The 23,437-nt window shown below is 42.7% G+C and overlaps 1 protein-coding gene across 2 annotated transcripts in view; it reads left to right on the forward strand.

Moving 5' to 3' along the window:
* NR4A3 (nuclear receptor subfamily 4 group A member 3) overlaps window positions 1–23,437 on the forward strand; it is a 41,029-nt gene that overhangs the window by 9,435 nt on the left and 8,157 nt on the right. For both annotated transcript variants that reach the window (XM_043565175.1, XM_043565176.1), the window contains exons 4-7: window positions 1,323–1,452; window positions 1,918–2,090; window positions 12,604–12,803; window positions 15,062–15,240. In XM_043565175.1, the coding sequence (XP_043421110.1) occupies window positions 1,323–1,452; window positions 1,918–2,090; window positions 12,604–12,803; window positions 15,062–15,240 (682 nt within the window). The remainder of the gene's footprint in view (window positions 1–1,322; window positions 1,453–1,917; window positions 2,091–12,603; window positions 12,804–15,061; window positions 15,241–23,437) is intronic.

The raw sequence follows: 23,437 nt of genomic DNA on the forward strand, positions 1-23,437 counted from the left end.
TTTTAAACTAAATGGATCTGGCTTTGGTAGATTTTTTAAGTTTTATATAAGCAATTTAGAAACCATTTCCTGAAATGAAATTAAAAGGCGATAGGATGAAAACTAATACGTGGGGGTTGAGGATTGCTAAAAGTAAAAGATTGAAAGTAAATCTAGAATTTTGGACCCAAAATAGATCACCAATCCCAAATTATCTCGATTTCTTTCTTTTTTTCCTTTTTTTTTTAAATGCAGCCCAGGCTTACCAAATAAAATTCAACTTTCTGCTCTATCTAGAGTTGTATAGATTCAGGTGATTTCTGAATGATTTCCCCCAAGTGGTAAATACACATCCGTTTGCACAAGTGTCTTTAACTTTTAAAAAATAAATCATTATTTTGAAAATCTGGAGCATAAAATACGCTTTAATTATTTCTCCATGTGTCATTTAAAAATATATGTGATTCTGAAGAATACAACATCATTCTTATATCCAAGTCCAAGTTTTATGATGTGTCATTTACAATATGGCTATTTTGATGTCTGTGTCAATAGTCATTTTTGAAATGACCTATTAATGGAAATTTTCATTGAAAATTTATGGCTCTCATATTTCTTTCTTTTACTCTTTCCTGGGGTTTTTTCCTTCTGTGTGGTAGTGGTTTTTAGTAACCAATTTTAAGATTTTGCTTTGAAAAATCAGAAATGACCAGTTTACTATACATATTCTCTTAAGAGAACATTCTTTTAATATGTATTATCTTAATATTTTAAAGGTTAAATAAATGATATAGGCCGATTGAGTAATTTTTTTGTTTTTGCATTAAAACATTTCCGATATGTTATAACTAGTCAAGTTCTCATTTTGCTTTTTAAGATTTCATCTCTATTGGGGAACAAAGCCAGTTACTGTGATATTTGACTTACAATAGTGATAGCCAACAAAGTACATCCCAGATAATTTTGATTTTATTTTAATAAGGTCAGCAATAATCAGGGGAGTGGAACAAGTAGAAAATTGTTCCCAAAGGGATATTAAAAGTGGAGATAATCTAATCCTCCAAGGTATGATACGTTGACCTGGTAATTTCAGATATGATTTTATCATTCAGACTTGGGTGTCTCCTGAGACTTGCTTCAGAACAATCCGAGATGATTTTCATTGTCAGCAGCTAACACTAATAAAATTGTTTTTCCTGCAGGCTAGCGTGTTAGGAAATTAAATTTATCTAATTATACGAATTGCACTGTCGCTTTTCACATTGTAATTAAAATACATCTTGTCAGGTCCTACCTCTTTCCAGAAACTATTAGTTGACTATCTCTGTATTGTGTTTTCTCAGAGAACAGTTCAGAAAAATGCAAAATATGTTTGCCTGGCAAATAAAAACTGCCCTGTAGACAAGAGACGTCGAAACCGATGTCAGTACTGTCGATTTCAGAAGTGTCTCAGTGTTGGAATGGTTAAAGAAGGTATGGACATAATGCTTTTTGTTCAGCTTGTTTACACATATTCTTAGATATCACTGAAAAAAAATGTTAATATTGACGTTGGGATGGGTGAATTTTCCTAGTTTCCCCTTCTTTCCCACATTTTATTTTTATGGTGTATATTAGCATTTAAAAATAGCTGAGGACCACTTATTCTAATTTCTCAAAATCAATAGAGAGCTTGTGTACATACATCTCTGTTCTATTTAAGAAGGAGACTTTTAGGGCTAATTCATTACCAAATGTAAGTATGGGTGGCTTTTATTCTGCTTGTTTCAACTCTCATTAAATCATTGTGCGCATATTATTCCAAACTTACTGCCACCTTTAAATGGTTGGTCCCATTAATGATTGCTCCACTGTAATGTGTTTTGATTCCTTTTTGTGATTTATGGCTCTTCGTGGATATCTCTGAAGACATTTTTTCTTTCTTTCTCTTGGTATCAGTTGTCCGTACAGATAGTCTGAAAGGGAGGAGAGGTCGGCTGCCTTCCAAACCAAAGAGCCCATTACAGCAGGAACCTTCTCAGCCCTCTCCACCTTCTCCTCCGATCTGTATGATGAATGCCCTTGTCCGAGCTTTAACAGACTCAACACCCAGAGATCTCGATTACTCCAGAGTAAGTTTTGTGATGTCCTGCTTTTCGAATGAATGATCAGAGTCCCTATTCATGATACTACTAACGACAGTAGATTGAATGACTTTGTGCCTGGCACTGTACTAAACAATTTTCATACCTCTCCTATATTTCTCACTTCATTTAGCAATTCCGGTGCGTCCATTGCACCAAATCATTTTTGCCTTATTGGATCTCTAAATGCCTTAACAAATGACCCTGACGGTGCTGCACCTGTCATACCATTGTTGTAGGATTCCTGGTGGTTGTGCCAACGAAAATCTGCACAGGTGAATTACAGTGTGTAGATTTCTTTCACGGTTTAGAGGAAATGACTACCAATTTTTTTCATATTGTGATCACACCATCTGGGTGGGCCTCAAGTTATCCTTAAGCAGTTTACCCAACTGCATGGGCATTGATTGACCTGCCCTCTGAACAGAGGGACTAGACCACTGATGGAGAGGAGCAAGCTCTGGCTTTGACATTGGGAGGTGTCAGGGACACTGGGATGGAATGCTGCCTCTGCTGCTTCCTGCCTGTGTCACCTGGCTCCTGCTCTTGGCTTTCTCATCCCCACAGTGGAGATGATTACAATATTTAACCCCAGCGGGATGTTTTGAACATCAGTCACACACGAATGATGGTTTTGAAAAACATAAAATAAGCACCAATATTGTTATTGAAGTCAACCAAGGCATATCAATATTTTTATTTCATATGAGATATAGTAAAATGTCATCAGCTTGAACTCTGAAAATTCCTGGAAATTTGGATAACACAGAGGAGGACCATGAGAAGGGATTTTCTGAGCAAATGTATAAACTTTACTGAAAGGCAGTTTTGAAAAAGACTTAGAAGAGAAACTTCTAATAAGATGGGTCTCACCAGAGTTGGAAAGAAAGGGGGAGAAAAACACAGTTATTGAGCTATTTCTACATGCTAGACATTGTGGTGTGTTGTCTCATTTCATCATTTAAAAAACCATGAACGGTGAGGATGGTTACCCCCTCTCTGATACAAGAAAACTTATAAACACAGTTTGCACACAGATGAGAGAGAGGCAAGTCCAGGGATCTCCAGTTGGTTGATCTGGCTTAGCAGCTACTTCCAGATTGCCCTCCCCAGGTCTCATCAGTATTTCAGGTTTTTGACAGAAGAGCTGGCAAAGATATGTGTATATCTGCTTCGTGCCCTCCTTTTGGGTTGCAGTGTTGACAGAAATGAAGGGGTGATTCGTAAACCCGCTGTGATCCTCCTTCCCTCCTCCTCAGCCTCATTATAGGCGGTGAAGCCTCCTCTCCACACCTGATCACAAGACTTCACATGAGAATCATGGTAGATCCTTAGCACCAAAGGTTGAGGACTCTTATTCTGATTACAAGTAGCATCTCTTAACTAAAGTCAAGTCTCAAATAATAGTATAACAGAATAATGCAATGGTTAAGGGCTTAGGCTTTGGAAACATGCAGGCCTAGGAGAAAATCCAAACAACCATCATTTAGTAGATGGGTGACCTTGAGCAACTGACTAAACCCTTTAATGCCTCAGTTTCCTCATCTGTGTGATAGAGTAATAACAATGATATCTACTTCCTGGGGTGGTTTGTGAAGAAGATTCAGTACTTGTCAAAGCTTTAGCACAGTACACTGTACATTATCTCCTTGACCAGCCTTTCCTACTTTACCATTTGTTTGAATGTATTAATAAGTGTGAACACAACAAATGTCAGGCACCATCCAGCAATACCATTAAGGTAGGTGTTATCTTATCTGTTTCACAGATGAGGAGATTAAAACTGGAGAGGTGAAAGGAGTGACTTACCCAAGGTCACCTAGCCATGCATCAGAGAGACAATTAGAAGCCAAGTGTGTTGGACCCCAAAATCTGAGCCCCTGCATACCATGCTTCCTTCCCTGCGTCTCTGGTTTCAATGAGAGTGGGTGCTAGAAAGGCATTTGGGAATAAAGATGTCTCCTCCCTGAAGCAACTTTGGCCTCCCCTTGTGCAATTAGTCTGAATTAATGAAGCTGTTCCACACTGCCAACACTGAGGCTGTCGCACACAGTCTGACGTTGTTCCAGGGTATTGGAAATCACTAATGATGATCAGTGCAGAGATTTTAGGCCCCAAAAGTGATTTTTTGGCCCAAAATTATCCATTTATTGGTCTACATGGCCTAATTAGTCATTCAGTGGCAAACCCTCTCCAGCACTTTGAATTGCCCCAGCTGGGAACTGTCTCCACACAGAAAAATCAATCCAGTGTGTTTGCTTGCCTCTGCACTATTCAGTGTGTTAGACTAGAGTCATCATCCTCATCAACAAACATTTATCCAATTTAATTGTTAGCTTTGTCCAAAATAGCAGATTGACCATGCCTGAGTCTGGGTCACATTGATACTACCTTGGGAGCCTTGCTCAATTCTGTAAAGCATATTTATTTTAATTGCATTGTTTTGGAATCAGTTTGAACCTCATAACTTGGATTCTCCTGCTTTGAGATAGCTTTACAAAATTATCAAAACTTGGACCAAAATCAATTAAATTAAAAGACTTTTTAAAAATACAGTGAGTTTTCATCAAAAACTTGGATGAAGGCATAGAAGGCATGCTGATCACATTTGCAGATGACAGAAAGCTGGGAGGGATCGCTAATATGATGGATGTCAGTATCAACATTCAGAGTGATTTCGACAGGTTGGAACAGGATGGGCTGAAGCCATCATGAACAAAGTTAACAAAAATAAATATGAAGCTCGGTATTTAGAATTTTAAAGCATGGGAGAGCCTTCGCCCATCGGTAGTTCATGTTAAGAAGATCTTGGGGCTTTATTCCATGCACACTCACTATGAACAACAAAGTACATGTGTGGTGGAAGGAAGGGATGCTAGGTTACCTTGGGCTGCAGTGGTAAAAGTATAGGACCAGAACCAAGTTGGTGGTGGTCCCATAGACTGTCCTGTGAGACCACACTTCAAGGATTAAGTCCAGTCCCAAACTGGAGTTTAAGAGGGATGTGGACACACCTTTTCTGGAAACTTGCAAAGGATGGTTGGAGAAAATGAAGATAACTGGATGAGAAGGAAAAAAGTTTGGCAGGACTAGGTCACCCTTTTACCCTGTGGAAAGAAGACTGGTGCTCCCAAGGGCAAATCTAGAGGGAGAAGAAGGGGGCCCCTTCCAGCTCATTCTGAAGATAAGGATGAGCTCTCCGAGCCACAAGAGCTCCTGTGGAAGTAACTAAGAAGTAACAACCCAAGAAGTAACTAAGGAGAACACATAACAGGATTTCTCACAAGCAGAGAAGTTATTTTGGAAGTTGAATTCCTTCCAATTCTAAAATTTAGTGATTCTGGGGTTTACTTTGTTGTCCCAAATGCAAACGGTTTTTTCATTTATATGAATTTATATTTATATATACATATATATTAATAATATGTGTTAAGTAACTTGTTATTTAACAAGATTCAACTTGCTTTGATCTCTAAAAAGCATTAACATAAAATGAAGTAAAATGAATTTATTGAGTGCCTACTTTGAGCTAGGCGCTATCTCATATGTTCTTACACAATTTCACTTATGCCACAGCTTTATGTGTTATAATTTATGGTTTTAGTAATTTTTTTAGGAATGCCATTCATTGAAATTCAGTTTTCTTAATACCTTTTCTTTATGCTTATATACACATGTGTGTATATGTATATTAATGTGTATATATATTCAACACAAATTTACAGAACTGGAGGTGACCTTGAGATCATCTAATCCAACCCCCATAATTTCAGAGGAGTAAATAGAGGCTTAAAGGAGTTAAGTGCCTTGCCTAAGGTCAGTGGCAGAGCCAGGGCTAGATCCAAATCTCATCACTGCAAGTATTAAGTTTCTGTTTCACCATACTGCCATTTCTATTTAGTGACAATTTACTAGGGTTTTTTTAATTTATTTTTTTTTAATTTATTTATTTTGGGAGAGACAGAGACAGCGTGAGTGGGGGAGGAGCAGGCAGTGAGAGAGAGGCACAGAATCCCAACCAAGCAGGATTGGGATGAAAACTGTGAGATCATGACCTGAGCTGAAACCAAGAGTCAAGTCGGACACTTAACCGACTGAGCCACCCAGGCACTCCTCACTCCTCACTAGTTCTTTTTTTAAATAGAACCCTTATTAAGTTTTTAGAAATTACAATAATAGTAATATATGCCCATTGGTTTTTTAAGGTAACCCTTTTAGAAGAGGATAAAGCGAAAAATGAAAGTCTCTTCTTCATTTATTCCTGACTAATCCCACTCCTCAGCGGTTAACCAATGTTAACAGTTTCGTGTGTATCCATAACTTACTACATTTAAATAAGAATTTGCCCTGTCAGACTTGCATCAGACAGTTGACTTGACCAAGACAACTTATTGACATGACTATGCCAGTTTCCCCTGTGAATCAGGTAAATAGAGAAAGGAGAAAATGTTTGCCCGCAGGTGTGTTCTAACCTTCTCGTTCAGGCATGTGTGCCTTTAAGGTAGTAAGTGAGCGGGTTTTTCTCATTTGTGGGAAAGGGAGGTTGAGGGGTTGCGTTCCAGGTCACAGAGGGAATGCATGTTTTAGAGGCCAGAGAGAGAGAGAGCTCCTCGCTCTGTGAAAGTGTTCCTGGCTCTGGGACCTTCACTTCTCCTTTGGGCCAAACTTCTCTCCTTCAAAAGTGAGCTCAGATCATTGTATATCAGGGCAGTCAAAACATGTCATGTTTGATTTGTTTCTCCTTGAAATGTAGCTATTCTCTGTCCCACAGTTGCTTTTCATTTAGCAATACAAGTATATATAGATACTGGGCTTGGCTTCAGAGCCTGCATAATTACTGATGAGGAAATATACTTAAGGTCCTCATTAGTTGGTCATTTCAAGTATTTTTCAGGAAACTAGGATGTTGCTTGGTAATTGGTATCACTCAATGTAGTAAGAGATTCCAAGTACAAGAGATGCTGCTGGGATAAAACCAGGCACCAGCAAATGGCATTTAAATATGTTAACAAGAAACAACGGGGCGAACGCGTGTTAGACTACAAAGTAAACAGTATAAAAACTCTGCAAAAAAACTGTTTTCATGAAGCTACTCAGAAAACCCTCTCAAATTGCCACCAATTCCCTAGATGATTTCAGGCCAGCTCCTGCGCTACGGTGGGCTTTCGTTTCCTCAACTGAATGGTGAGGAGATTGGACTAAATGCACTGCCATGATCCCTTCCGGCCTTCTTCCCTGACCCTCTGACCATTACACTTGCTGTAATTCCACTGTGGGTGGGCTCAGCATTTCCCAAAGTGTGGTGTGCCAAAGGACCTAGGGTGTTTGCTTAAGAATTCAAATTCCTGGGTAACACCCAGACCTACGGAATCAGAACGGGGAGCAGAGGAGGAGGCAGACAGAAATCTGTTTTTTAACAAGTGCCTCAGGTGACCTGTTGACACACTAGGGGTTGAGAATCACCAATATAGTTTAATAAGAACAATCCAGTTGTTTTTTTTTTAATTTTTTTTTCAACGTTTATTTATTTTTGGGACAGAGAGAGACAGAGCATGAATGGGGGAGGGGCAGAGAGAGAGGGAGACACAGAATCGGAAACAGGCTCCAGGCTCTGAGCCATCAGCCCAGAGCCTGACGCGGGGCTCAAACCCACGGACCGCGAGATCGTGACCTGGCTGAAGTCGGACGCTTAACCGACTGCGCCACCCAGGCGCCCCAAGAACAATCCAGTTTTACCTCAAATCTATTTCCCAGCCTTTTTTGAGACTGAGAAGGGATGGGCAATAGACATAAAAATTTTCCGGAAAGTAACTAAGTCGTTTAACAAGTATTTATTGAATGGCTACTGGGTGTCAGGCACTGTTCTGGAGCAGCAGACACAGTTTTGAGCAAAAGAGTCCCACCCTCATGCAGCTGACATGAAGGATAGAGAAAGTAAGCAAATGTATAACTGTGGTGATGCCATTAGTGGGAGGAGAGGAGGCTTTTTTGTTTATTTTATTATTTTTTTTTTTTTAGCAGGGGAGGTGGTTAGGTCAGAAAAGAAGAAATTTGGGGGAAAACATATTCATTGCCAGTTTTTTTTTTTTTTAACGTTTATTTATTTTTGAGACAGAGAGAGACACAGCATGAACGGGGGGAGGGTCAGAGAGAGGGAGACACAGAATCTGAAACAGGCTCCAGGCTCTGAGCAGTCAGCACAGAGCCCGACGCGAGGCTCGAACTCACATACCGCGAGATCGTGACCTGAGCCGAAGTCGGACCCTTAACCGACTGAGCCACCCAGGCGCCCCCCTTTTTTTTTTTTTTAATTTTTTTTTTAATTTTTTTTTTCATTGCCAGTTTTTAAAGTGTCACTTTTTATAGTGTAAGAACCTAAGAATATGTGTACGTAGTTTGGCTCATATGTAGTGATCACATCTAAAATGTATAAAGAAATATAAAGACTCAGGGAAAAATAATCTTCTACAGGGAGATAAAACGTTCTTAGGACATTTTACATATTTAGCCTGGACTGGCAGTGAGAGAGTAAATAATATCAGATTCCATTCTGCTATGAAAATGTCACATTGCTAATGTAGGGCTGGCATTCACTAAGGGTCTCACTGGATTCCCATTCGAATAATTTATTTTAGGCCAGCGTTGTTTCTGAAGTCTGATCTACACAGCCATATTATTGCCATATGGAAACTAACCTCTGTGGTTGTTTTCAGCTTTAGATTCTCATTCTAGGTAATTTGGAGAAACTTCTATGAGACATTAGCTGTATCCTCTTCTAAATGGCTAGTAAATATAATACTGTGTCTTGGATTAGAAGTAAAGACAGATTTTTTGATGGATCTGTTATGCATACAGGCTGGAATAAAAAGCATACATAAACAGGAAAAAAAAGATTCATTTTTTTAAAGTCATTCTCTGTTTCACCAAAATTCAATTGGAATGATCAATAAACAAATGTTTCCAGATTTTCTCTGGTGAACCCCAAGCCTGCCTAGCCCAGAGACAGAGTAATGTAGAGGAGAACAGAAGCAGAGAATGGGGATCTGGTTCATCCAACTCCAGGGCCAGTATGCCTTGGTGAGGTTTGATAAAAACTGCTAGGCCAAGTGAGAAAGTATCTAAAATGTTTTGTTCTGTTTCTTTAAATCTTATGTTCGGTAGAGGCAACACTGGGTTTGTCTTTTCCTCTAGCATTGGATGCTGACCCACCAGTCACCCCCAAGTTACTGGTGGCTCAGGCTGAATCCAGTTTGGCCCCAGAATTCTGGAATGTGGACCAGAATCACTGCAGGTGAAGCCCAGAGGGTCTGGCTGGAGTCTGGCACGCCAGGCCTGCTGGCTTTTCTCCTTGCTGGACTCCATCACAGACAACTACCCACGCAGGGTACACAGGGACTACATCTCCCTGTGTGCAGGATGCATGAAATGTGAGCCCAGCAGGGACAGAGCCCTGCAGAGGATGCTGGGTGGAAGCTAAACACTCCTGAGTGTTCTGAGCAAATATTGAAAGCAGAGTGATTATTGAGTTGTGAGCCATGGTTTCAGAGAAGTCAGCACAGGAGGGAGCTGCTAGGTGCCATTCCTAGGGAAAAGTTTACAACCTTTGGTCTTTTTAACCAAACATACAATTGTTTAACATACTATTTTAAAACAAAATAATTCTGAATCAGTGTCAAATTCCAGGCAGTAACATCATACCTGGTATGATTAGCAACACTTAAAATCATCGAATGCAAGAACCAACATTTGGAACATTTGCCAGGATAGATGATAGTCTGTGCCATAAAAATACACCTTAACAAATTTCAAAGAATAGAAAACAGACAATGTCTGTTGTCAAACCACAATAGAATTAAACTAGAAATCAATAAGAGAAAGACAGCTGAATGCAAAGAGCCAGATGGAATCTTCAAAATCAGGTAGCCCAGTCCCTTCCTTCTCCAGAGAAGTTAAGTGACTTGTCTAGGGCAGCACAGCAAGTCAATACTAGAGCCTGGGGGAGGACCCCATGACCTGCTGCCTGGTCCAACATTCTTTTCTCTACTCCAGTTATCACTCAGGAGTTTCACATGTAGAGCTGTCGGCTTCCTAGAGGGCGTATTCCTTCTGTCCTTGGAGGTCATATGGAATTAGATTCATATAAGAAAAGAAAGCAAAAAAATAAAATAAAATCCCTTTTTCTACTCTCCTCCAGTTAGTAGTGTATGTGCTGAAAGAAAGTGTTGGGAAGTTTCATGACACCAGGATCATGCTGACATCCTTGACTATCTCTGGGAAGAAGGACTACTTCCTTCTCTTGGACTTTGCTCCCGTGGAGTCCCACCACATCACAGAAACATCCAGGGCTTCAGAGAAACCAAGCCCTGTGTGGGATTATTGAGAGCGGAGGAGCCAGGACTCCAAACTGGACCTGATGGATCCTAGAAAGTCAGGGCTGAGGATTGGAAATCTTCCAGTTTTTTCTAACTTTCCCCTTTCCCCATTTTATAAATAAGGAAGTGGAGGGACAGTGTTAGTTCCAAGTATCATAATCGTTATCAGTATCGTCATCACTGTCATCATCAATCATCTTCCTTATCCTGGGCCCTTCACGAATATTATCACATATAATCCTTACGACAGAATCTTGAGGAGGCTATTATCCCCATTTTACAGAGGAGAAAACTGAGGCTCAGAAAAGTGAAGTCTTTTACCCCAGGTAGCTAAAGTAAGCAGCAGAGCTATATTACTTTACAAATTAGGGGCCTGGACAAATCTAGGATTAAAGCAGCTGGGCCCTCCAGCTGATGGTGTCTTTTGTTATTTCGTATGCCTCCTGGGAATGCAGAAAGGGGGAAAAAAAGAGACCCAATTGAGAGAAATGTCTCATTTCCTCATGTCTACGTTCTCAGTCGGTACCTGGTGCTTATTGGTGGTTCTTCCTCCAGTCAGGTTAGGGCGTTGTGGCAAACCTAGGCAGTCCCGTGACTATTCTTTCATTGCACAATATGCAACAACACTTTATTGGGGGTCCATTATGTGCCAGTCACTGTGCTGCTGACAAAACATGGGACCAAATGAATACACACCCGGAGACCTCCAATTAGAGCAAAGCCAAATGCTTTTTAAAACTATCCCACAGCTACCAGTTGGGAACATCAGACACATTAACAGCCAGGAAGTGTAGGAGCGGAACACACAGGGCCATGTTTAAGTCTTAACTGGACCACTGTTGGTCGTGTACCTTGGGAAAGTCTCTTAACCTCTCTGAATTCCCTCTGAGCCTGAGTTTTCTCATCTGCAAAATAAGGATTAAAATCCATATCCCAGGAGGAGCTGAGAGAAAGGACGCAAATGCACACTTAAGGAAATGATGCACATATTTACATGAATGTTTCTGCAGATCTCTTAAGTCTCTGTGTTGTTGGTTGTCCTTTGATTATTATCTTGGTATATCAATCTTCCTGCCTAAAGCAGGAAAGATTTTTTTCCTCCAGTGACTCAGGCAACCTTGACTCTACCAGAATATCCAAAAGCTGGGCAGGAACTTCATTCCTACTTGTACCTTTCTTCTCCTGGGATCCTTTAGATCAATGCCATCCAGTAGAATATTCTGCAGTGATGGAAATATGCTATATACCACACATGGCTTTTGACTACTTAAAATATGGCTAGTGTGACTGAGGAACTGAATTTTCTTTTCTTTTCTTTTTTTTAATTTCCATTCATTTTAGTACCCACAAGTCCTGAGTCTGATAGCACATAACTGCCTGGGCCCTACTAAGAAGACACCCTCCCATCCCCTTCCTGATTTGGTTTATGTCACAGCAAGCAAAAATCATTCTCTTCTCCTATTGGTTAATTCTGTGATTCCTAGACTCCAGTGTCCATGAGAATCAGCTAGAGATCTTAATAAAACAGTTTCTTGGTCCTACCCTCAGAGTTTCTGCTTCTGCAGGTCTGGGATGGGGCCCAAGATGTTCAATTCTGGCACATTCTCAGGGACTACACTTTGAGAACTGTGGCTTAATGAGCATCTTGCTTGGAGACAGCCATGCTCTCCTGGAATCAGTAGACCCTGGAGGCCTACTTGGACACAAACCTCTAGGGGTAATGGTTCTTAACAATGGCTGCTCTTTGGAATCACCTGGGGAGCCTTTGAAATTCCTGCTGACCAGTCCCCACCCCAGACCAGCTAAAGTAGAATCTCTGTGCCTAGGAGCTAGACACAGTGTTTTTTAAAGCTCCCCAGATGATTGCATCAAGATTGATAACCACTGCACTAATAGGACTTAACCAGATTTCTTTTGTCTGTGAAGAGATAACAAAATTTGGTCTGTTTACATTGTGAGAATCAGATGAGACTAAGTGCAAAAAAAAAAAAAAAAAAAAAAAGTGTTTATAACCGTGAGACCTAAAAGTGAGGATTTAGCACTGATGGCCTGGGAAGAGCCAGCTTGTTAAGACTGCTGCTGCTTCTGCTGCACTGAGATAATGCTGCTGTGTGTGGTTTGCATTCCAGTACTGTCCCACCGAACAGGCCGCTGCAGGCACAGATGCCGAACATGTGCAACAGTTCTACAATCTCCTGACAGCTTCCATCGATGTATCCAGAAGCTGGGCGGAAAAGATTCCGGGGTTTACTGATCTCCCCAAAGAAGATCAGACATTACTTATAGAATCAGCCTTTTTGGAGCTGTTTGTTCTCAGACTTTCCATCAGGTAATCACTATTTATCTTTTTTTTCGTTCTCTCCTTGCTTTGAAGCAGTTGGAAACCTGCTGGGTTTGTTAACTGAGTCATCGGTGAAAAGTTTGCTCAGGAAGGAACTAGGAAATTTGGTCAGGCATTAAAAAAACCGGGCAGTGGGTAGAGCACTGGACTGGTAGCCAGGACGCCTGGGTCCTAGTCTCAGTTCTAACATGCACTTGCTGTAAGACCCTGGGCAGGTCAGTGGCCTCACCTGAAGTTTACTTCCCTTTGTAAAATGAGGTTAGATTTGTTGATCTCTGAAGCCCATTGCAGTTCCAGCATTCTGTGATTCTGTGAAGATTCTCTCCTGGTGCATAAGGTATTTCCTGGCAGCAAGTTTTTGTTTTGAACATTGCATTTACCTCATGGGTTTCTATTTGACAAGTTACTGTCCTAGTACCCAAGCTGGGGCTCTAAAGAGTTCCCACAGCTTCTCAACCCCCCAGTGTTTACTGCAGGAGAATCTGGATCAAAAGATTTGGTTCAACCTATCCTACTCAGTGACACCAAAGACAGAAAGGCAGTGAATTTTCAAAAAGCTGGAACCTGGGATCTGTCTAAGCTTTTCATACTGTGTTACCAGAAACTCTTGTTTAAACTGCAGATTCCCGTGCCTCATTCCCAGCTATTTTGGTTTGGAGCTACCTTGGAGAACGTTCAGAAATCTGCATTTTTAACTCATGTTTCAGCAATTCTGAAGCCAGTGGCCTGAGGTCCATGTTTTAAATACTGAGACTGAACGATTGTGTCCTTTGTATGCCTCTGTGGCGGGATCTGTGAGAGAGAGGAGAAGTTACATCTAAGGAGTCAGTAATTAGCATAATTACAGCCAAGCCGGTGTGCACAGGAGCCAAGCCAGCAATGTGACTGTCACTTGTTAGGCAGACAGCAAAGGATTAAGTAAGGGATAAGCTCCCCACAGGCAGGTGCCATATATGCCCCATTCACTAAGTTTTCTCCAGTGCCTGGCTCCAGGAATGACATATACTTGGTCCTAAGGAAATACTTGCTAAGTGAATGAATGAATGAAACTACTCATCCAAGAAGCACAAATTAAGAGATACTAACTTATCGCAATAGGCTAAAAGAGACAAATATGTAGCAAGAGACTGGAAAATGAAAGGAAAGGTAAGATTCAAGTAAGGACCACAGAGAATTCAGAATTAGTTACACCTGTTGCTCTTTGAGCTCCCCTTGTGTACCAGGCCCGGTGCGTGGTCTTTCAGATCCTTTATTTCATTCCCACAACAACATTAAGAGGTAGCAATCGGGATTCCTGTTTTACAGGTAAGGAAAAGGAGCAATTAAGAGTGGCATAGGCCCCATAGCTAAGTGGTGACATCTAGGTGTTCCAAGGCACCTGTCATGAGAGACGAACGAGGTGATGATGGACATAATATAAACTATCAGGCAGATGTAGAAATAGCCCTGGACCAGAGCACCTGGGTGGTTCAGTCGGTTAAGCATCTGACTTCAGCTCAGGTCACGATCTTGCAGTTGGTGAGTTTGAGCTCTGCGAGCCCTGCATTAGGCTCTGTGCTGACAGCTCAGAGCCTGGAGCCTGCTTCAGATTCTGTGTCTCCTCTCTCTCTGCCCCTCCCCCACTCACACTCCATCTCTCTCTCTCGGTCTCTCAAAAATGAATAAACGTCAAAAAAAAATTTTTTTTAAGTAGAGAAGGATATGCAAAATGACTTTTACTTTCAGTGACTTTTTATTTTCGTGATTGACTTCTGGCAGTTGCAAGGACTTGGTGTTCTTAGAGTCTGCAGAGTGGAATTGTAGTGTCTAGTCTCAGGTCTTTTCAGTTTTTGACATTTGAGAATAAGAAGGGAAGGAGCCATGAAGGGAAAAGGCTCGTGTTCACTACAGAAAGAGGTGGTGCACAGTGCTTCACTGCCGTGCTCCTGGAGTGCCTGCTCCTCTGTGTCCCGTCCCGGGTGGGACGGCAGCTGATTCTCATAATAAGAGTACAAGTGTTCCACCCCCAGCTTCCCAGGGCTGATGCTCACCAAGAAAGTTCACGCAGACAAGTGGCGGTGGTTGTTTATCCCAGGAGCACAGTCTCGGGCATCAAGAGTATCTGGGCAGGTTTCACAGCATAGGCCGCCGGGTTCTGAACACTGCCGCGTGGTTACTCAGGTGCCCTTGTGTTATGGTGTTGGACAGACTGAACACACCCGTTTAATGTGTCTCTCTCTCCCACCCGCCATGACCTTGTCTTATAGGTCGAACACTGCTGAAGATAAGTTTGTGTTCTGCAACGGACTTGTCCTGCATCGACTTCAGTGCCTTCGTGGATTTGGGGAGTGGCTCGACTCCATTAAAGACTTTTCCTTAAGTTTGCAGAGCCTGAACCTTGATATCCAAGCCTTAGCATGCCTATCAGCACTGAGCATGATCACAGGTAAGCACCAGCTGGTCACCAAAGTGACTGTGTCCCTAGCCCCCCTTCCTCTCCTTTCCTGTGTTAAGGGGTTCTGGCTTTGGCTGTCACACACACACACACACACACACACACACACACACACAAATTAGGATAATGACTGCCACTTTTCTAAAATCTGCTAAGTTTAACCTTGTTTAAACAAAGAAACATATATCTGCAACTTACTGCCATGAACCTTCAGGAAAAATCTGAATTTCCACAGAAGCTCTGTTGACGTTGGACCAACTGCTTCTGGGTTATTTTTACGTGGGGTTTTTGAAGGAAGTTTACCTTAACCAGCCTGTTCCTATGGAGCAGAAGGGGCAAGTCTCCCTTTCTCCCAGTCCTTGGTGGGTGACCCAAAGTAAAACCAAAAAATATGAAACATACCTTATTTATTTATTTATTTATTTACAACTTTATTTAGCAACTTTGGCGGAGAGCTGAGAAAAATAGATATTTATGAAAAGCAAAAAATGGCTCAACTCATTAATTTTTAAAGGTTGAGAACCAGAAGCATAACACATATTCAATTTCTGTGTTATGCCTTCTTCCCCCTAGATGCCTCTCCCTTTCTTTTTTTTTTTTTTTTAAGTTTTATTTATTTATTTGAGAGAGAGAGAGAGAGAGGGAGCTGGGGAGGGGCAGAGGGAGATGGAGAGAGAATCCCAAGCAGGCTCTGAGCCGTGAGTGTGGACCCTGATCTGGGGCTCAAACCCACAAACCGTGAGATCGTGACCTGAGCCAAAACCAAGAGTTGGACACTCAGTCGACTAAGCCACGCAGGTGTCCCTCTCCCTTTTGGTCTTTTGGGAGAGAAAGGTTCCCAAGACAGAGTGAGAGAGAAAAAGAAAGGCACATCAGTGAGAAAAGAAATATCACCTCCTTGTGGCTGCTCTCAGAGCCCCAGGCCCCAGCTCCCTTTGCCCCCCTCCCTCCACTTCCAAAGTGTCCTGTTCCATCTCATCCTTCTCATCAGACTGGGGCCTGGTGAACCAGTGACAGAGGTTGGAGGCTTCAGAAGAGGCCAGCCAGACCTGGGGCTCACCTGCCATCCTTGTCATCAGAGCCACGCATGGGCTAGGCTGTCGGACTAGGAATTAAGGTTCAGATTTGCTACACTCTTAGCTGTAGAAAAACACGTGTTTTAGGAACATAATGAGCTTCACAGAGGACCAAATCCATCCTTTGGTGCAAATGGGCCCATTTTTCTCATGCATCAGGTGGGTTGTTCACATGCACCTTCTTGTGACATCTCCTGTCAATGACAGTGAGATGCGTCTGAGTGCCTTAAGAGGCTAGGCTGGTTCAGCAATTAATGCTTCATCTGAAGGCAAATAAAAGTAATTAGCACATGCTACGGTAGGACTCAGACACTACTTTGTTCCCTCAGTGTTCCAAGTGGAACCCCACTTCCTCCAGGTTTTTGGTCCTTCTTTTGATGGGGCCTACCAGAGATTTCTGAGGGAGCCATTAACAAAAACAGAAGCAAGGCCATCTTGAAGAGGATGAATTCCATTTAGAGGGCTTTCAAATGGCTTGTGGGAGCACCTGAGGAAAATAAGCATGTTCAAGGCACAAGCTTATTGCTCCCAGCAGGACTGGAGTGAAATTGGTTCAAAGGCTACCTTTGAACTAAGCTCTTCAGCTCAATTTCAAAACCATTCAGCTCTTCCTAGGACTGTTCAACATTCAAAACTAGAAAGTACAGAGTTTAGTTAATTAAAAAAAAAAAAATACTAGAGCCAGCCTTGGCTTTCAGTAAACAAAACCAGTACATTGCCACATCTCTATGGAAATGACTGTTGAGTCTAGTTAATCAACAGGTGTTCACTGATCTCCGTGCTCTGCAGCGTGTCAGTGCGTTTTCAGAGATAGCACACATCCCTGGAGGAGACAGAATGCACAAACTAATGCATGTGGTACAGGGTGTTGTGGCATAGTAGGGATGTGGGAGTGGGCACAAAGTGCTGAGAGATAGAAGGTAGGAAGTGGTCTTCTCAAAACAGGTAATCTATTAAAAGCATGAATGGTCCTAAGGGTGCCTGGGTAGCTCTGTCGGTTAAGCGTCCGACTTCAGCTCAGGTCATGATCTTGCAGTTGGTGAGTTCCAGCCCTGTGTCGGGCTCTGCGCTGACAGTTCAGAGCCTGGAGCCTGCTTCAGATTCTGTGTCTCCTTCTCTGTCTGCCCCTCTCCCACTCATGCTCTGTCTCTCTCTCTCAAAAATAAATAAACATTAAAAGCAGGGATGGTCCTTGATAAAGGCACAGGATATCTCCAGGGTAAAATGGAAGGACTGAGAATTCTAGAGATAAATAAAAATTCACTAAAGCCGTTGGAAATATGGCTATCATAAGTTTCAGGAAGGAAGTGACCAAAAAAAAAAAAAAATAGCGTGCTGGGCAGTGAGGCTGGCATGAGAGCTAAGGGTGGAGCAAGGCAAGAAGAGCCCCTGACATCAGTGAGGAGGTCAGAGTTTATTTGGAGGACAATGGGGACCCATGGAAAATTTTGACCAAGGGAGAATCATAGCCAGGCTTGCGATTTAGAAAGAGCTACCTGGGTAGCTCAGTCAGCTAAGCATCCCACTCTTGGTGTCGGCTCAGGTCATGGTCTCATGGTTTGTGGGATCAAGCCCTACGTCGGGCTCTGCACTGACAGTGCGGAGCCTGCTTGGGATTCTCTCTCTCTTTCCCTCTCTCTCTGCTCCTACCTCACTGGTGCTCTCTCTCTCTCTTTCTCTCAAAATAATGATGATGATAATAATAATATTAATAAGCAAACATTTACAAAGAACTACCCTGACAGTTGGCTTTGAGCACAAATGAGAGGGAAGAGGCCAGTTCAGGTGTAGGAGCTGTGGTTTAAGAGGAGAGCCCCTGAGGCTTACACCTTTTGTTGTTGTTGGTTTACTCTTTAAGTAGAAATTAATAGATGACTCTGAGGCCAGGACATGTGGGTGCCAGACAGTCCCCGCCTGGAGATATTGGGCAGCTCACTGTAGAGAATGCAGAGAAGGAATTGGGAGAAGGTGCTGCTAGTGCTGTCTCTGCGTCCAGTCCACTGTGTGTCCTGCGGCTATAGCCGCTCAGCCCGCTGCCCTTTCTGTGGGGATGTGCTCGGGGAGGAGGCAGTTTGGCACAGCAGACACAGCATGACGATGGGATCTGGCACCCCCAGGTTTGCATGTGGGGTCTTGTATTTAACAAGCGTGTGTTATTCAGTAACGCATTTCATTTCTCTGAACTTCAGTCTTCCCGTCTGTGAAGTAGGGATAACAACAACTATTCCATGAGGCAGCAGTATGGATTACAGGAAAGTAGCTTTGTGATGGAACCAGACCGGATTCAGAATAGGCACTCCATCCACCCACATTCCATCCTGGAGTGATGGTGACAGGGAGCCCCCAATATTAGGCACACGCCTGCCCCTTCCCCTTGGAAGCCCTAGGTAGTCGAAAATCAAACTCTGTGGCATGAGGAAGTGGGTGGTGGCTTTAGGAGGTATGAAGTTTGGTGAATATCTCAAGCATCCTTGGATGCTTGAGAGGCCCAAAGGATGACACTGGTATTGAAGAAATTAGGTTGCACTTACCAAGCACTTGGGCACAGCGGGGCCACGTCCTTTATGGGATACTGTCCTCAGTCCCGCCCACCTGTGCTGAGTTGTTACAGGTGCTGCGGGTATAACCCACAAGAAAAGTTAGCCCCTCTTGTCTCATTTCTGGACCTTGCAATACTTTGTGATTTGCTGGTTGGGAGAGTGTTTGAAATGTGTGAAAGCGTCAGGAAATGGCAGAAAAGGCGGTGCCTGGAAAACAGCAGTGTGCGTTGTTGCGGATATTAATTTCCATTTGAATATGGGCTCCTGTGAAATCCTCACTTCTGAATAAGCCCCACTGATCGTACAGGGTGTTTGTGGAATACCAGTTGGACTACTGGTGTCAGGAAATTCATCCCAAAATAATTGTCTGCCCCTAAACCACAGGGAAGAACTCTTGAAAAGGAAGCAGAATGTTAGAAGTTTTAACCAATCTCTTTTCCAGGAAAATTATTAAGAATCCGTGCAATATTAGAAGTTTGCACAAACGTGGCTTTTCTTTTCTAATTCTTTTTTCTGCTTCTTCCACCTCTCTCTAGGCCCCCTTGTGATAAACTAGGTGGGGAGGTGGGGCAGGAAATGGTTTCTTTCAGATCGCTCTCATTCCCCACAGTTGTGGTTGTCAAACGTTTTTGAGTCCCCAGTTTTTCTGCCCTAACCGCCCTGTTTAACCGGTGCCCCATCCCTGACATGGGAACAACCTACAGGCTTTGCTTCTGATGGGGTATCCGTGAGGGGATGTCTAGTTATAGTTAATTATATTTAATAAATAAGAAGCTCCCCAAACATAAAGTTAGTGTGGAATTACCATTTTTATAAGTATCCATTCATTAAATAAATATTGAGGTCCTACTATGTGCCAGGCCTGGTGTCAGTTTCTTGGGATGCAAAGATAAGCCATGGATAGCCTACTAGGAAGTCCTATGTGATTTTCATGTCATGAACTTGATGTGCAGTGGTTAGTGCCCAGGTCCTTAAAATGGACAGATTCAGTGCAGGGTAAGGCCAGACTATTGCTCACTCTTTTAGGGCAGAGAAATGTTGAAGTGCTGGTCATGAATGACTTCCCAAGGAGGTAGCATGTAGCCATGGGAAGATAGAGAAGAAGGACATTCCAGACCAAGGAAACAGCATCACAAGGGCTTGGCATGGAATACTTGAGCACCTCTGGGGTAGAGCAAACACAGTGGCACTGCATCACATGTGTTAAATCGCACCTGTAATCTCAGTAGAAAGAAGAACCAAAGGAGTGCAGTCTATTATACTCGATGACTATGTATCCTGGAGTGAGCAGGAGGGAGAAGACATGAACACAGTGTGGGCCCTGGGCTCTCTACTTCTAGTGGTGAGAGCTGCACTTTAGGGAAATTTAGAAGATTTTCAGGGAAAAGATTGATTCAATGTGATATTTATCTTATGGCCTGGGATTATGATCTAGCCTCAGAGTACAATGCATTTCGCACATAATGAAAAGGGGGAAAAGATCGGAAAGGCCATTTTGGACCAGATGGTGGAGAGAATCTTGAGTGCCCAAATGCCGTCTTGCTAATCACTTCACCGAAAGGATGTTCTCCATAGCTTTCTTTTCTCTCTCAGGTCTTCTGTCAAGTGAGAAAATGACTCTTTTCTCTTATGCCTTATAATCTTTCTCCTGGTCTTGTTGGAACATGAACTCTAAGATTGAGGAGCAGAAAGGAAGGCTGAAGCAGGGGCAGAAAGCAATGAAACAGTGTCATAGGAGGACCGGGCAGGTGGCTGATCCTGCCACACCCTCCACCACCTGTCTTCCCAGAGCCCATTCTAAGTGGTTACCTGGTTACCCTGTGTTTATATCGTATATGGCCATCAGCTGCGTTGCAAAGAAAACTAAGTGTACAACTTGGCAAGGCAATATCCTTTTTTTTAAAAAGGGGTGGGGGTTGTCTCAAGATTTGGAGATGGGAGATCTGAGTTCAAGTCTTCACTCTGCTACTTCCTAGCTGGGCAGTCTTGGGCTAAGTTGCTTACCCTCTCTGAATCTCAGTTTTCTCATTTTTCACAGAGATAATGTCTACTTGCAGGTTTCCTATAAAGATTAAGTGAGCTAATGTGTACTTTGCAGAGAAAAAAATATGAGCCGAACCTTCATTATTATTATCCTAAGTGTTATTTTCTTACTTCCAGGAAGAGCTAGCTATGCTCCTGAGAATCCAGAACAATTTCCTGCATCCCTATAATTGCATATACACATTACATTAAGTAACTTATTTGTGTCTCTTCTTTTCTAAACAGACTGTGGGTTTCTTTAAGGGCAGGGAGAGTCTTACTCATCTTTATAATTACTTTGGCATTTAAAGGCGTCTGGCACATGGCAAATATTGGTTAAATGAATGGGTTAATTGTGAATTTCAGAAAGTCTCCCAAATTAGGAAAATTAATTATTTTTAGCCTACTACTTTGTTATTAGAAAATAGTCTGAATTCCTGAGGACTACCTTATTTCAATTCAGATTAATTCAGTAATATTTATTGAGCATCTGCTCTGCGCCAGCCACACAAATCCCTCCTCCTCAAAGAGTTTGTGGTGTCGTTGGGGAGACAGACACATACTCTAATAAACCAAAGACAGACAGAGTGGAAAGCACTATTACAGCCTCAGCACAGACTGCTGACCAACCTGTGGCTTCCTGATCAGTGTGGGCTCGGTGTCTCTGGGGACTGCCCAGCAGTGAAGGATGTTACGTATGCAATAAGAGGTAGCAGTGAGATGACTTCCCCAAGAAAGAAGGGGAGCTCAGAGCAGGAAGGTCCTGTTTGTTTGTTGGGGTTCGTTTTCCCCTTCAGCTGGAACTGTCTCACTGTGGTCTCCATGCTGGCCTGTGCCCAGAGACCTGCTCAAAAAAAGAAGGATTTGCTTTTCCTTATTGGGTGTCCTCATCCCCTGTCCTCATACCCTGCTGCTTGACATGAGGAAGAGAATTTCTTTTTTGTATGGGTCCAAGAGGCAGAACTGGGCCCTGTAAAATTCAGCTCAATATAAGAAAAGCTTGATCCAGGAGCAAGCAGCACTGGGGAGTTAGGTTTACAAACAGAGGCTAGACAACCACTGGTTGCGGACTGGCCCAGGCATCTCATGGGGACCAGAATTGACTAGAGCAGAGTTTCCCTAACTTTCACGTGCATGAAATCACTGAGCATCTTGTTAAACTGCACATTCTGATTACAGAGGTCTGGGGTAAGGCCCAAGATTCTGCATTTTGATGTTGATGCTGCTGGAGGAGGGACCACACTGTGTAGCAAGGGACAATGAAAGCTATTGGTAATTAGGATTCCGTGAAATTAAGAATAGCCATTGTTTTAAAATACCCAGTGCCAGGCACCATGCCAAGGGTTTTACATGTGCTCTTTTGTTTGTTTAGTAAGGAGATTTGGAAGGACCTGGGATGGATTACAGCAGAGATGGGAAGCAGAGGGACCAGCCAGGAGCTATTGAAACGATGTAGGTGACGGATAGGGAAGACCTAGCCCAGAGGCGGCAAGCTGAAGAGGAGGAGCTAGATGAGAGGAACATCACGAGATAACAACCAAAGTTCTTCGATGGATTAACTAGGACGGCCGGGGGAAGCCATCATTAGAGATGGTTAAGGGAGTGATGGGGAGGACTGTGAAATCATTAAAAGGCAAACTCAGAGAAGTGGCTGATTTGAAGGGACATTAATGAGCTGAGTCTTAGATATAGGGGATACTTGCTAATATTTGTTACTTACTGTATGCTGGCATTGGCCCAAATACTTCACATGTATCAATTCATTTACTTCTCACCACAACCCACGAGGCAGGTACCATTATTAGCCATATTTTACTGATGGGTCAACAGTCATCAGGCTCGTGAGTGGTAGATGGTACATTCAGGAAATCTGGCTCTTAAGCTTCTAATACAAGAGGTTTTAGAGTTGTGAAGTTCTTTACCATTGGGTGCTGCTTATGCCCTACTTGTATATTTATTCTGAGCAACCTACATGCTTAGTATTCAGTGAATCGTATTTTACAGATCATGGTTCCTCCATGCACATATTCATTCAACAGACATTTATTGGGTGTCTCCTAAGTAGTAAGCTTGGTTCTGTAGGTATAATGGTGAGCAAACACAGTCCATGCCTCCATGGAGCTTATATTTAATGGAGGAGGCAGGCAAGAGTCAGACCAATGTCTGATTTCAACCTGTCATATCCTTCAAAGGGGAAAAGTAGAATGCCATAGGAGAACATGGTCTAAACTGGGAGTAAAAAGGAATGTTCCCTTGAAGAAATATTTGATCTGCAATCTAAAAGATGGGTGGCTCAGTCAGGTAAGCATCCACCTCTGGAGTCTCACATTGGACTCCACGCTGAGCATGGAGGCTGCTTAAGAAATAAAGGATGAATAGGTCTTAACTAGGCAAAAAGGGGAAAACATGAGCACAGACCTAAATACCTCTATCATTTCAGTCAATCTCTCCCTTTCTCTCTCCCCCTTCCCTCTCTCCCATTCCTTCACTTTCCCCTCTCCCTTCCTCCTCTCTCTCCTCTTCCAATTCCCTCTGTTTCCTCTCTCTGCA

Source organism: Prionailurus bengalensis, chromosome D4 (genome assembly GCF_016509475.1).
Source record: "Prionailurus bengalensis isolate Pbe53 chromosome D4, Fcat_Pben_1.1_paternal_pri, whole genome shotgun sequence".
Lineage (NCBI taxonomy): Eukaryota > Metazoa > Chordata > Mammalia > Carnivora > Felidae > Prionailurus > Prionailurus bengalensis.